Source organism: Phaseolus vulgaris, chromosome 3 (genome assembly GCF_000499845.2).
Source record: "Phaseolus vulgaris cultivar G19833 chromosome 3, P. vulgaris v2.0, whole genome shotgun sequence".
Taxonomy (NCBI): domain Eukaryota; kingdom Viridiplantae; phylum Streptophyta; class Magnoliopsida; order Fabales; family Fabaceae; genus Phaseolus; species Phaseolus vulgaris.
This window is the reverse complement of record NC_023757.2, coordinates 40,943,649-40,959,710: the sequence shown is the minus strand read 5'-3', so window position 1 is coordinate 40,959,710 and position 16,062 is coordinate 40,943,649. Positions and strand designations below refer to the sequence as shown.

General features: G+C 40.5%; 1 protein-coding gene across 3 annotated transcripts; it reads left to right on the top strand.

The window, feature by feature from the left end:
• Window positions 1–11,507: 11,507 nt before the first annotated feature.
• On the top strand, window positions 11,508–15,585 carry LOC137807726 (uncharacterized). 3 transcript variants are annotated; one of them, XR_011080588.1, is made up of 6 exons: window positions 11,508–12,089; window positions 12,686–13,123; window positions 13,354–13,968; window positions 14,088–14,215; window positions 15,058–15,267; window positions 15,345–15,585. XR_011080588.1 is itself a non-coding variant. In XM_068608494.1 (5 exons), the coding sequence occupies exons 1-5, from the start codon at window positions 11,718–11,720 to the stop codon at window positions 15,059–15,061; spliced, it is 1,557 nt and encodes a 518-aa protein (XP_068464595.1). In that variant the 5' UTR covers window positions 11,508–11,717; the 3' UTR covers window positions 15,062–15,370. The 3 variants fall into 3 exon arrangements, 2 of the variants coding, with proteins under 2 accessions (XP_068464595.1, XP_068464597.1); XM_068608494.1 differs by having other exon boundaries at window positions 15,058–15,370; XM_068608496.1 differs by having other exon boundaries at window positions 11,510–12,089; window positions 15,054–15,370.
• Window positions 15,586–16,062: the final 477 nt, after the last annotated feature.

The window sequence follows — 16,062 nt, the reverse complement described above, 5'->3', positions numbered from 1 at the left end:
GCCAGGCACTGAAAGATAAAATTGAAGAACTTGTCCAGGCCGGTCATCTCCGCAAGTTCGTGAAAACCACCATCACTACGTCCAGGTCACCTCAACATGAATATAATTCCCGAGAACGTTCGGGACGGAGAGACGACCGGACCCGTGACAACCACTATCGTTCAAACAGGAGAAAAAGAAGTGAAAGTCCGATCAGACGAGCGAGGCCTAAAAGCGAAAGCCCTGAACGTAGAAGTCGAACTAAACAAAAAGTTCGTGCAGTCATCAATACAATCGCCGAACCGGTGTCGCTTGGTCAGCCCCCTCAAGAAATTAATTACATTGCAGGTGGCTTTGCGGGTGGAGGATGCTCTAATTTAGCAAGGAAAAAACATTTGAGAGCAATTCAATCCGTTCATTCGACTTCCACACAACGCCGACCGCATATACCACCAATCACTTTCACTGACGAAGACTTCACAGCAATTGATCCATCTCAAGATGACCCTATGGTAATAACTGTGGAGATAGATAAATTTGCAATCGCAAAAGTTTTGGTAGATCAGGGTAGCTCAGTCGACATCCTGTACTGGGAAACGTTTAAGAAGATGAAGATTCCAGAAGCAGAGATACAACCCTACAACGAGCAGATAGTTGGTTTCTCAGGGGAAAGAGTGGATACGAAAGGATTTATCGATCTATACACCACGTTCGGCGATGATTACCTCAGCAAGACCATCAACATACGATACCTACTCGTTAATGCCAATACATCGTACAATATTTTGCTCGGTCGGCCATCTATCAACAGATTGAAAGCCATTGTCTCAACTCCTCATCTGGCTATGAAGTTCCCCTCGGTCAATGGAGATATAGCAACCGTACATGTAGACCAGAAGACAACACGAGAATGTTATGTAGCTAGCCTGAAGGTGGAGCCGACCCGAAGGCTTTATACCACGTCAGCCGAACGGACCACCGAGCGAAGAGGCCGGTCGACAGAAAGACACTCTAGAGGAAGAGAATCTATAAGACACTTGGTCGCTTTAATCGATCTAGATCCTCGACTGGATGATCCTCGGATGGAAGTAGGGGAAGATCTTCAACCCATATTCCTCCGGGACAAAGACCGAAAAACGTACATGGGAACATCTCTCAAACCAGACGACCGAAAGACGATCGGTCAAACATTAACAAAGAATGCTGATCTTTTCGCCTGGACGGCTGCAGACATGCCAGGGGTAAAATCAGATGTGATTACCCATCGATTGTCTGTTTATACAGAGGCCAGGCCGATCGCTCAAAAGAAAAGGAAACTAGGTGAAGAACGGCGCAAAGCCGCACGAGAGGAAACAGACAAGCTAATTCAAGCTGGTTTTATTCAAAAGGCCCACTATACGACATGGCTAGCCAATGTAGTGATGGTAAAAAAGGCGAATGGAAAATGGAGAATGTGCGTAGACTACACAGACCTTAACAAGGTGTGTCCAAAAGACTCATATCCCCTACCTACTATCGACCGACTGGTCGACGGTGCAGCCGGTCATCAAATCCTAAGTTTCCTTGATGCTTATTCAGGTTACAATCAAATACAAATGTACCACCGTGATCGAGAAAAAAACCGCGTTTAGAACGGATTCTGATAACTTTTTCTATGAAGTCATGTCGTTCGGCCTCAAGAACGCAGGAGCCACATACCAGCGACTCATGGATCATGTATTCCACGACATGATCGGTCGGAATGTGGAAGTATACGTTGACGACATCGTCGTCAAATCAAATTCTTGCGAACAACATGTTTCTGACTTAAAAGAAGTTTTTCAAGCCTTGCGTCAGTACCGCATGCGTTTAAACCCGGAGAAGTGCGCATTCGGCGTGGAAGGTGGGAAGTTCTTAGACTTCATGCTCACACATCGAGGTATAGAGGCTAATCCAGAAAAATGCAAGGCAATCACCGAAATGCGAAGTCCCAGCGGACTCAAAGAGATCCAGAGACTATTCGGCCGTCTCACGTCGTTGTCTCGATTCGTACCTAAGCTTGCCGAACGAACGAGACCCATCATAAAACTTTTGAAGAAAACGACTAAATTTGAATGGACAGATGAATGCGAACAAAATTTCCAACAGTTAAAAACATTTCTGACATCCCCACCGGTCATCCAGAAACCGAACGCACGGGAACCCATTGTGGTCTACCTCGCCGTCTCCAATGAAGCGGTGAGTTCCGCTCTGGTACAAGAAATTGAAGCGGAAGAACGACCGGTATATTTTGTAAGTCGAGTCTTACATGACGCAGAAACCCGGTACCAAATGGTCGAAAAAGTTGCCTTCGCTTTGGTCATTACCGCACGACGGATGCGGATGTATTTCCAAAATCACAAGGTCATTGTTAGGACTAACTATCCCATTATGAAGATTCTCACCAAACCTGACCTTGCCGGACGAATGATAGGTTGGGCAGTCGAACTGTCAGAATTCCACATCGAATACCAACCCAGGGGGGCCATCAAGTCCCAAGCCCTCGCCGACTTCACAGCAGAACTCACTCCCTATCCGACCGAACGAACTCCCCGATGGACACTATATGTAGATGGGTCATCAAACAGTCGTTCGTCCGGAGCAGGAGTTGTACTTGAAGGACCAGGGGAGATTGTTGTCGAACAAGCCATGAAATTTGAATTTAAAACTTCCAATAACCAAGCCGAATACGAAGCTATAATCGCAGGTTTGCATCTGGCGATTGAATTGGAGATAACAAATATAATTTGTAAGAGCGACTCCCGTCTAGTCGTCGGACAACTTACAGGGGAGTATGAGGTAAGAGAAACATTACTCCAACAGTATTTTCATTTCGTAAAAAATCTTCTAAACAGGTTCAAAGAAATCTCCTTCCAACACGTACGGAGGGAAAATAATACTAGGGCGGACGCTCTATCGAGATTGGCTACCCTAAAAAAGAAAGGCGTCTACCGGTCGACCATACACGTGACCCTGGCTAAACCAAGTGTTGGTACCGAAGAATGCATGGCGACTGACACCCAACCTAACTGGATGACTCCCATAAAACAATATCTGACCGACGGTACATGCGATCCACACTTAGAGAAGACAATGAAACTACAAGCCGCCCGATACATACTCGTTGGCCAAGATCTCTACAGGAGAGGGTACTCCCGTCCCCTCCTAAAATGCCTTAGTCCAGAACAGGTCACATATGTAATGACCGAGTTACACGAGGGGATATGCGGAACCCATTCAGGGGCACGAACTATGTCCGCTAAAATTTTAAGAGCCGGATACTACTGGCCGACCGTACAGGGAGACTGCGCCGAATATGTTCAAAGGTGTGTAAAGTGTCAGGAGTTCGGCACCTTGTCGCACCAAAAGCCAGAACACCTGCACTATATCCTATCCCCCTGGCCATTTGTTAAGTGGGGAATGGATATTGTCGGACCTTTCGCACCCGGAAAAGGGCAATGCAAGTTCCTATTGGTTGGCATAGATTACTTTACCAAATGGATTGAGGCTGAACCACTAACAGCCATCACCGCCCGGAACGTACAAAGCTTTGTGTGGAAAAACATTGTCTGCAGGTTCGGCCTACCTCAGATCATTATCACAGACAACGGTCGACAGTTCACCGACCGTGGGCTAGCTGAATTCTATGAGAAACTTCACATCAAACATATAACGAGTTCGGTCGAACATCCTCAAACCAACGGTCAGGCGGAAGCCGCCAACAAAGTTATTCTCAACGAGTTAAAGAAGAGACTTGGCCCATCCAAGGGAAACTGGACTGAAGAATTGTTAGAGGTTCTGTGGGCTTATCGTTGTACTCCCCAGTCAACGACTCAAGAAACACCTTACAGCCTGACGTACGGCACAGAAGCCATGATTCCGGTCGAAATCGGCGAGCCTTCACTACGCCGACAGACATTAGATTTAGACTTAAACAAGGAAAGTCTACTAGTCGGCCTCGACCTCATCAACGAACTAAGAGACAAATGCAAGATAAGAGAAGAAGCATGCAAAATACGAGCAGCACGAAGGTACAACTCCAAAGTGAAGCCACGAAGCTATCAGAAGGGAGATTTAGTTTGGCGCATGCGCAGCGACGCTCGGAAAGATGGAGGAAAGTTTTCAAGTAATTGGGAAGGACCGTTCCGAATCTCCGACACAGCAACAGGAGAAGCTTATTACTTAGAATATTTGTCAGGAAAATCTATACCGAGAACGTGGAATGCCACGCATCTCAAATTCTATTACAGTTGATGAATGAATTCAGTGCACTCTTTCCTCGCTCGGTAGTTTTATCCCTAAGGAGGGTTTTCTACCGAGAAGGTTTTAACGAGGCACTTTAAATTACCAACCTTGGTCAGAAATTAATTAATCAATTAACCGTTCATTCGGTCGGAATATATAACTAAAGTTATCCGAACTATAACTTAAACGTTATTCACCAACTTTGGTCAGAAATTCCCGAATTATAACTTAAACGTTATTCACCAACCTTGGTCAGAAATTCAATTAAATTAGTTAACCGTTCATTCGGTCGGAATATATAACTAAAGTTATCCGAACTATAACTTAAACGTTATTCACCAACTTTGGTCAGAAATTCTCGAATTATAACGTAAACGTTATTCACCAACCTTGGTCAGAAATTCAATTAAATTAGTTAACCGTTCATTCGGTCGGAATATATAAATAAAGTTATCCGAACTATAACTTAAACGTTATTCACCAACTTTGGTCAGAAATTCCCGAATTATAACTTAAACGTTATTCACCAACCTTGGTCAGAAATTCAATTAAATTAGTTAACCGTTCATTCGGTCGGAATATATAAATAAAGTTATCCGAATTATAACGTTATTCACCAACCTTGGTCAGAAATTCAATTAAATTAGTTAACCGTTCATTCGGTCGGAATATATAACTAAAGTTATCCGAATTATAACTTAAACGTTATTCACCAACTTTGGTCAGAAATTCGATTCAATTAGTTAACCGTTCATTCGGTCGGAATATATAACTAAAGTTATCCGAATTATAACTTAAACGTTATTCACCAACCTTGGTCAGAAATTCAATTAAATTAGTTAACCGTTCATTCGGTCGGAATATATAACTAAAGTTATCCGAACTATAACCTAAACGTTATTCACCAACTTTGGTCAGAAATTTCCGAATTATAACTTAAACGTTATTCACCAACCTTGGTCAGAAATTCAATTAAATTAGTTAACCGTTCATTCGGTCGGAATATATAACTAAAGTTATCCGAATTATAACTTAAACGTTATCCACCAACCTTGGTCAGAAATTCAATTAAATTACTTAACCGTTCATTCGGTCGGAATATATACTTAACCGTTATCCAAATTATAACTTTAAAACGTTATTCACCAGCTTTGGTCAGATATTCAATTAAAATACCTTAGCCAGAAACTCAATTAAATTATATATAAATGTCCAAGTTACGCGCAACATCAAACTTCTTCATCAAAGCACCATCGTCCGGTATTAAAATGCGCGGTAATAGGAACATGAAAATAAATTCGATAGCAAAGAGTAAAATAATTCAAAACACGTCACAAAGCAATAAAATTGTCTTTAGCCCACACCCCAGACTCAGGTAATGAAAATATTAAACAATATCAAGGGTGTCATCCGGTTGCATCGACTCCTCCGGTGGTACGGTATCATGTGCACGTGGCATCTCAGCTACAGGACAGATGGTTTGGTCATTTTCTTCGGCCTCCTCGTCCCCAAGAGGCATCAGACGGCCATCCACGACATCCATGTTCGAGTCGTATCGCTCATCGTCGTCCGGCACCCCATGGAAGAAGGCGACCTGCCGAACGCCCTGCCTGAATGACTCTTCGTTGATGCTCAACATGAACCCTTGAAGCTGTTCAACTTGAGCACTCAACAATTCTTTCTCCGCGGACAGTTTTTCCCGCTCCTTGATGGCATCTGCCCGTCCTGCTGCTACTTCTTCTAAAGTAATCTTTAAAGCCTCATGCTCCTTCCTGACCAACTGAGCGTCAGTCCGGGCTTCATCCACTGCCTTCAGGGCATCCTTCAACGAGACGGTCGAGTCATTGAGCTGCGATTTCAATTTTGGAATCGAGACTGTCTTCACTCTCCTTAGCTCGTCCCCAAGAGCCCTGATCGCCACAGCCGCACGACACTGCAGCTCAACCGTCTCCTCGACCATATCTAAGGTGGGAATGGTAGCAAAAATTTCCTCGTCCTCCGGACGCAAGTCAAATTGCATTGTAGGTGCCACCCTGACGGATGACACCAATAAGCTAATGGGACTGCCCGACGAAGACGGAGCGTCCGTACGAGGCACCTTAACAGGACGTCCCCTCTTCTTTCCTTGAGCGGGAACAGGGACGACCTCCACCGGAACGACCTCCACCGGAACGACCTCCTGCTCAGTCGTCCGCGGGACAATCCCAGCGATGGTGGCTATTTTACTCTTCTTAGCCTGCCTCTTCAGACTATTCATATATTTCTTCAAACTCGGATCCATGCTCACAACAATTTCTGCACCACAAACACGAAGGTAAGATACAAATATGCTATCAGCCGAACGACCGCAAGAGGAAGGTGCTCACCATTTAGGTCCGCCCACTGCTTGGACGACCCGTAAAGGGCTATCAGTTCCCGCGTAGGGAGCCTACACGGTAGTTGATTCACGACCATCAAAATTTCTTGGTCGATGGGAGACAAAGATTCCCAAAGCCGATGGTCAAGGGAGGTGGGATTCTCCGTCCAATGGAATGGAAATTTTGTGCTTCCATCGGCATTATAGAATAGATCCCGGCCGTCCGGCTCGACAAACACTTTAAAAAAGTAATCCTTAAAATTCTTATACGAGGTAGTAAAAGCAGCAAAGCGTACGTTCCCCGGACGACTGGATAACGACAACCAACCTACTGGGGTACTCGGGTACGTGTTATAATAATATAAAAATGATTCGGCGGTCGGCAGGAGCCCAAATATCTGACAAATAACTCGAAAGGCTTGTAAAATGGCCCACGAGTTAGGGTGCAATTGTGTCGGTGCGACATTGAGAATCCGAAGGATACTCATGGTAAAATCATCAAAAGGTAAACTTACGTGTAAATGGGAAAACAAGGTACTATACACAAAGAAAAAGTCGTGTGGAGCATTCTCCCGGCCATGACACACACGGTCGGTCATACCGCATATATCGACATATAACGCATCGGCCGGGCAATCTGGGGTTAGAAAATTTTTATGGGTTGCTAGAAACTGATCTAATTTATCCGAAGACTTTATTTTACTGGGGATTCGAAGAACGACAGGATCAACCCAATCATAACTTGGGCCGTCCGATGCCTGACTCGCACCGCAAGTCAAAGACGAACCCGCGACACTCGAAGACTCCTCAGAAGAAGGCATGACTAACCTTGAAATGAAGAAGACGACACTGGCAGAAAAATCGGCACCTAGCAAAACAGAGCAAGCAACCCAAAACTCAAAGCAAAAGGAACGAAAAACCCTCAACTCTACAAATGAAATACTATTTATAGGCAAAGAGATGGGAAGCAAAACCCCTGCGTTCGTCTAGCACCATTAGATCAAATCTAATCCAACGATCATATACGCTCGGCATACGAAACGGCACGTAATCCCTACCATTCAATCGATCCAGATGTGACAGCATCCCCAAACGGCAACTCTGCCATGCGTCACATCTCTGCCACACATTAATGATCCCAGCTATCACGCATTGTTTCAATAACCCCCGAGCCTTATACGACTCTTCGTCCTTACATGACCTCGAGCCTGGGGGGCAAGTGTACCGGTCGGTACCGGACGACCTCGTTGTCCGAATTAAATTATCTAATTAAGCAAGGAACATGGTTACACGTGGGACAAACGGTTACAATTCTCACTGAGTAACAAACACACGTGAGCACTCCCTGGATTTTCGGGAACACCCCCTAGATCCCAGGAAACCATCTAACACGACCCAAGGACCACAAAACACGTCGCGAACCACTAATGACCCAGAGGGCCAAAGCCCAAAGAGACATACAAAAGAAGAGAAAGAAAGAGAGAAAGGTATGTTTTTCAGATTATCAAGGATTCTCACTGAGAGAGATTACTGACTTGAGCGTCGGAGCACAATCGCAGGTACCTCCACCGGCCGACCGAGGCACGCGAGGAAAAAGGAAACTCGAGGACAAGACAATCAAGAGCGAAGCAGATACCTTGTATCAACGTGGATCAACATTACTCAGTCCCCAATATCCATACAGGTACAGTATTATTTAAATGTTAATAACATTGCATCAGACAAAATGTGAGACCCTAACAAAAGTAAGTATCATGCCTTAATATACTTTCATTTTCAATTTAATCGATAAAGTTAACAAATTTTAAAATTTAGTTTAGATTTAGGGATTTATCTATTGTCGTTAGTGACAAATAATGAATATGTATACAATTGGTATCAGAGCTAGTCTGTTATCATGAACTCTACTCAATTATCAGTCTCTATCCTTGATGGAAAAAATTACAATCGGTGGTGTGTGCAAATGAGAGTTTTGTTTGATTATAATGAGTTATGGGATGTCGTTGAGAGTGGAGTGTCTGCATTAGCTGCTAATGCAACTGAGGTGCAACGAGTAGCACATCGTGATCAGAAGAAGGACAATAAGACTTTGTATCTCATCCATCAAGGGATGAATGATGAGACGTTTGAGCATATAGAAGGAGCAACAACTTGGACAATTTTGTCAACCAATTATAAAGGTGATGATAAGATCAAAAGGGTGCGTCTTCAAACCCTAAGACGCCAATATGAATTGCTGCAGATGGAAACCACATAGACTATTGATGTTTATATAAACAAAGTTCTTGCCTTGACAAATCAGATGAAGAGCAATGGTGAAACACATTCAGAGCAAGCAAAGGTGGAAAAGATTTTGAGGTCTTTAACTCCCAGATTTGAACATGTTGTTGCCGCAATTGAAGAGGCCAATGACATTTCAAAAATGACAGTAAGGTTATTGTCTGGTTCCCTACGAGCGCATGAGCAGCACATGAATAACAATAAGATTTAAAAACCAATTGAACAGGCTTTACAAGCACAAGTCTCAATTGGTAGATCCTATCATAAACATGGTACTCTTGGTGGCCATAATCATATTGTAGTAAAGGTCGTGGTGGCCATAATCATGCAGGTGCTGTGCAAAACAACATTGGTTCCAATCATAATCCAAGTTCAAATAACTCTTGGTGCGGTGAACATGGACGCGGAGGACGAGGAGACATTTATAATAAATCAAATATTGAGTGTTATAATTGCCATAAACACGACCGTTATGCAAATGAATGCAGATCAAAATGTGATAATCATGTTGTCAATGGTGCTCAAGAAGATAGTAATCACGAACAAGAGGAAGCACATGTAGTTCAACCTGAAACTGTAATTCAACCTGAAGTTGTAACTCCAATTGCAACTATGATGGAGCGACCAAGGCAGCAACGACAACCTGTACACCTTCAAGATTGCGAAGTAAATCTTGATGATGAAGTTGATGACAATGGAGATTTAGTTCACTTTGCTTTTCTTACAGATTCAGAACCCGTGAGACTTGTTGATGCCATTCAACATCCCAAATGGAAAGAGGCTATGAATGAAGAATTGATGGCGATTGAAAAAAACAATACATGGCAGCTCACTAATCATCCAAAAGGACACAAAGCAATTGATGTGAAGTGGGTGGACAAGATTAAAGTGAAAGCAAATGGTGAGATTGATAGATACAAGGCAAGGTTGGTGGCAAAGAGATTCGAGCAAAGAGAAGACTATGAATATTTTCTCATGTAGCTCGAATGGAAACAGTGAGATTAATCATTGCTTTAGCTGCACAAAGGCAATAGAAAATTCACCAAATGGGCGTCAAATCTACGTTTCTAAATGGCCCACTTGATGAAGAAGTTTATGTAAAGCAGCCGTCGGGTTTCATACAATCTGGAAAAGAGGAGAAGGTGTACCGACTAACTAAGGCTTTATATGGTCTTAAACAGGCACCAAGAGTTTAGAACAAAAGGATTGATTCATTTCTTCATGCCACTAGATTCAAAAAATGTGCATCAGATCATGGTCTTTATGTAAAGACTAATGATTATGGAGATTTGCTAATTTTATGTCTTTATGTTGATGATGTGATTTTTACAGGAAGTAATCTCAAAATGATTAGTGATTTCAAGCATATCATGATGAAGGAATTTGAGATGACTGATCTCGGTCTTATGTCCTACTTTTTGGGCATTGAAGTCATCCAAGGAGATTATGGAATCTTCATTCAGAGGAAATTTGCTGATGAGTTTTTAAAGAAGTTTAAAATGAAGGATTCAAACCCAGTTAAGACTCCAATTGAAACTGGAATTAAGCTCACGAAGGAAGGTGGTGGGCAAACTGTAGATGCAACATACTTTAAGCAGATTGTTGGGAGCCTTAGATATCTCACGTGTACTAGACCCAACATATGTTATGTTGTGGGATTGGTCAGATACATGGAGTTACCTCGACAAGTTCAATGCGCTACATCAAAGGTACTACAACTTTTGGTCTATTTTAAACAGTCAATTGTTGCAACTGAGTATGTAGCAGCAACAACAAGTGCTTGTCAATCAGTTTGGCTTAGCAATATCATGACTCAAATTGGTTTTAATCTAGATGTTCCAGTTAAGATTTATGTTGATAATGTCTTTGCAATTAATCTTGCAAAGAATCCGGTTTCTCATCAAAGAAGTAAACACATTGATATTCGATATCACTTCCTGCGAGACCAAGTTGGGAAGAACATGATCAAATTGGAATATGTTGGACATGAAGGTTGTTCCAAATCAGAATTAAGGGAGGATGTTGGTTATTAATTCTGATTTTATTATTATTAATTATGATTTTATTACCCTTAAATTATTTTACCGTTATATTGCATCATTAATGATCAGTATACCGACTTGATTTTATAGCTTTTAGTAATTGTAATTTTATTATATATATATATATATATATATATATGATTGAGTAAATCAAAATGAATAAGATTAGTTTTCCAATTTTGTGCAATTACGTTCAATCCTTTGCTACAACCTTTTATCTTCTCTTATTTTCTTCAATTAGTTCCTACAAGATAGTCTAAAATATATTTATTTAATATAAAATAAACAATAATAAAATTGTAACATACACGTACAATTTGATTTGAAAAAAAAAACACTTAAATTATCCTTTTTAATTTACTTTTCTGATTAATTTTGTTAAATCATTTTATTTTTTTAAAACTCATAAAAGAATTCCAAGGTATTCTTGAAAAAAAATATTTAAAAAAAATATTTTCATATAAATGAAAAAAGCAACCTAACACATTCACGAATAATAATTTTTAAATTTTATATAAATATTGGTAACTATCTCTACATATATTTTAAAATCAAATATGTATATATATATGTATATCTGTAAAATTAGTTTTTGTTGAAAAATATATTAAAAATTAGGGTTTCGTTCTCCTTCTGCACTGCCACTACTACTCCGAATCGCAAACTGTGGACTTAAAGGTTGAGAGAGAACAGCAGAGAAACACAACAAACACTGCCGCCTAAACCGTTACCTAAACAGTGATACACACTTTGTAATTGTTAGGGTCTTTCCTGTCGTCGAACACTTGGAAGGCACGATGGGAGGCAGGAAGAAGAAGTTCATCGACAAGAAGAACTCTGCCACTTTCCAACTCATCGCTCGCGACACGTCCAACCCTTCTTTCTCACAATCCGACCGCGTCTTCGTCCGCGTCGACAACAACCCCGTTTCCTTCCCCGTCGCTGAAGACTCCGGTTTCGACGATGCTGCCGATGACTACGACGATTACGACGGGGTTAGCGGCGGCCCATTGTCTGAGGACGTCAGGAAGGAGATTCTGCAGCTAGGGTTTCCGGATGATGGCTATAACTACTTGAATCACTTGAGGGAAATCAAGAATACTGGCGCTGGTGCTGCTTTCTTTCACAACCCCAAGTTCAAGCTTCAACACCTCCCTCGTGATGTTAAGGTATGTTAAGGTGCTCCCGCCTTTCTCTCTCATATAGATTGATCAGTGTCTTTGATTTTCGTGACCGTTCATAACATAGGTGGCAAATAAGAAAGGGAGATTGTTTTATGGTATGATTTTGTGCTCATAGGAATATTATACCCAGAGGGATATTACACACACAAGTTAGGTTTGCATATTTAATAATTTTAGAAAAAAAGTTAAAACTTGTTTGATTTAAAAAAAGTTAAAACTTCACGATAGAAACGGTTCAAATTTTTTCATGATAGAAACGGTTCGAATTGTGAAGGTCTATTTTTTTCTTTACAAATGAAGGAATATTATTTCACCTTCACATCCCCTGGAATAATGAAAGATGACATGAAACCAACATTCCCATCCAAAGTTATAATTCTATTTGTAGTTATGCACATGAAGTTATGGATGCTTTGGCATTTGCAGACTCAAACACGGCCTTAGTGATTTTTGTTTAGTTTAGCATTTAAATTGTGAGGTCTATGATATTAATATGAGGTTGACCTGAAGGGATGGATAACTAGGTTTTTTGTTGAAGTGGAAATTGATTGGTTGTGTTTTTTTTTTGCTGATGAGTTTAGGCTTATGATGCTTCGAGATTGCAAATTTCTGAGGCCCATGGAGAGCCTGAAGAGAATTCTCTATACAGTGTTGCATCCAAGACTACCAGCGTAAGGGTGCAGAAGGCGGTTGATCCTGAAGTGGCTGCATTGCTTGATGACAGCGATGTGTCACGGTTGGGATCTGATGATGAGGATTTGGAAGAAGACTTTGTTGTTCAGGCAAATATCCTTGAAGATGATGGAGAGAAGAGTCATATTTGTAATGAAACAAGTTTTTGTGAGGAATCTCTGGTAAACAGAAACCCAAACATTACAAATGTACTGCAAGTTTCTACTCATTCCAGAGATACAGATGATTCTGGACCTTTTCATGGGATAACAGATGGTGTACCAGGGGTGGACTCTGTTGTTGAGAAGCCAAGAGCTCGTCGTTTGCTGGATGAGCAATTTGATTTGGTGAGTTATGTTATCCATAATATTTTGTTCTGTATCTATATTTTGTTTGGGTTCTCTGTTCTTTAGGAATTGTAGTATTTAATGAGGCATGTCAAGCCTCTTTGTTTCTGGTATCTGAGGAGGATGCCTTTGCCATATTTTGTCCCTCACCATAATTGCAAGTATCGTGTCTTTATTGACTGTCTGAATTTTTACCTAAGTTTCTCATCCTCTGTATATTTCTGTCACAGCTTGAACGCCAAGAGTATGGAACTGATGATGAAGATGATGGTGATTATTATGAAAATTATCAAGCCGATGAAGATGAGTCCCTTGCTGAGAAGCTCAAACACACTCTTAACAACCGTCGGATGGATGATCTAGAACTTGATGATGACAAATATAAGGTTCCTGCAGATTTATTGAAGAATAAAGAGGCCCCACATGAGGAACAAGAAGATTCTGCTGCTGATCTGATTCGTCGTTGCAAGGAATACGCTGAGGGGTATGAAGTTGAAGATGAAAACAAAGATGTTGTACTTGTAGAAGAAAGTAGTGATGAATCAGAAGTTTGGGATTGTGAGACCATTGTTTCGACATACTCAAATTTAGATAATCATCCAGGAAAGATAGAAGCACCCGGAGCGTCTAGGAAAAAGAAACTTGCTCAAACTGTGTCTGCAGCCTTGAGTTCCTCTAATCAAATAATATCCCTTAGAGGAAAAGAGAAACTTCCTGTAGACTTCCTTCCTGGTGGTAGGAAAGCTTCCACTGAAAAGGTTAAAGGCCAGAGCATTCCAAAAACTGAACAGAACAAGAGAAAACAACACGGGCTTGAGACAAAGGAGGAGAAGAAAGAACGGAAGGTATCTTTATTATCAACATGATTCTATGATACCTGTGTTTATGTTTTCCTTTTATACACTTCTATTGTTATTATTAGTACCTTACAGTGACAGGAATGGTTGGTCATGTTGTTTTGCAGGCTGCTGTGAAGGAGGATCGACGTGAGGCACGTCGCGTTAAAAAAGAAACAAAAGAGCTTTATAGAGTTGAAGCACATCGGGCACAGAGAGTTGCTGCTGTGTCTGGTCCTTCTTCCATCCATCTGCTGTAAGTCTTGAAATTATAAATTGGCTTATGACTTTCAAAAGTTGGATACATTGGTTCCTACATTATGAAACCTTCAGTTAAAGGTTTGAAAGTAGATCAATATCATCGGACAAGGCCAAAGGTGCTTGGATGCTATGCCCCAATACTGCAGAAGTAGATATCACAGTACAGTGATATGACATATAGAGTTAAAGAAGAAAGGCATTATGCTAGTATAGATTAAATATAAACAAATATTATATATATATATATATTAATATTTAAAGTTATCAAAGTCTAACAAATTTCACTTTTATGGAGGGATTGGCTTTGTACTAGTTAGTTTAGAGACATTTTGAGTGTCTTGAATCGTTTCAACTTGTGTCAAATTCTTTCACTTTATTTTGAAACGTGTTTCAGGCATATGGAAATTTATCCATCATGATTTAAATTTATAATTTGGATTGCATTAGCCTGAATCCTATGCTTATATGATGATTTCACACATGTTTTTTTGTAAGATGTATTATGTTTGAGTGCTGTATCCTTCCTGGTAAGAAAATTAGGTTTTTATGTGGTAAAGAAAATTAAAGTTTTTTGTATGCAGGTCATGGCTCGCTTATCTCGTTAACATGTATTGGTTCAGCAAAAATATATTCTAATTTTTGTGCTTGTAAATTTACTTGTAGTGTGCCCAGTGCTCACGTTTTATTGTTGAGTAGGATTGGGATAATTACAAACTTTGAATTGCAATGAATGCCACGGCATGTTAATTCTCACTTTAAATGCGAATGTCCAGATGTTGTGGCTTTTGTGTTTTTCTTTCTGCTGACGTTGGTTTTCCTATCTATCTATGTAGGTAGGTAAGTTAACAATTAGAAGTACTGCATGCCACTCGTTCGTGTGTCTGCTGTGTTCCGCTCTTTTAAAGCTTTCGAGGTTCCATGCCATGCCTTTGAACATCTTTATCAAGTTTTGCCCCTTGAACGTTATTACACATGGCTGTGATGAGTTTTTTTACACTAGCAAGAATGTGCTCAGAGAGTTTATTTGTTGTTATTCTTATTCATAAGGTTTACCAAAAATATTGCTGAAGGAAGTGTTTTTTTGGCCTTTTGTTTTTTTTATAACAAAGTACGATATTCATAAGGTTTACCAAAAATATTGCTGAAGGAAGTGTTTTTTTGGCCTTTTGTTTTTTTTATAACAAAGTACGGTAACCATATGTACGTTTTGTTTTGGTGTATTTTTCCGAGTTTAGTTATACAGTTTACTTATCAAAGGCTAAGAAACATATTTTATGCCTTCGGCCGATATTCTGTGACATAATGTAACAGCCTATTTTAGCTATTTAGAAATTTTGGGATTTCAAGTTCCATTATGTGACAAAACAGGTCTGGTGGAGTTTTGAACTGATACAATTCTACTTGGCCGAATCCGTAGTTCTTGCACAGAATTCGGACTACGAATTATTGAGCCTATTTCTATAATGCCGGATAGGCACCCCAAAATCCGCTTATTATGATATGAAGCTTTTCTTTCAGCAAGCGAGCCAAGTTAAAAGTAACAAAACATAACATGTTATTTAATGAGTAAACCGGAATGATCACATTTTCAATGTACGTTCCTTCATATGGAATAATGAGCTCTAGGGGGTGTTTATACAAGTCTACAATAATTAATGCCAGTTATTTAGTTTTGAACTAGTTTCAACTTGAGGCTGTAATATTACCAATTCTATGTGCATCTCACTTCGTTCATACTAACAGAGTAGCATTCTAAAGTTACCAAGCCTACCAACCAAAATGCCTGCATGAGGGATTTGTAAATTAAAAATGAAAGTTTTGCAAAAGAGTATTTTGGTTATA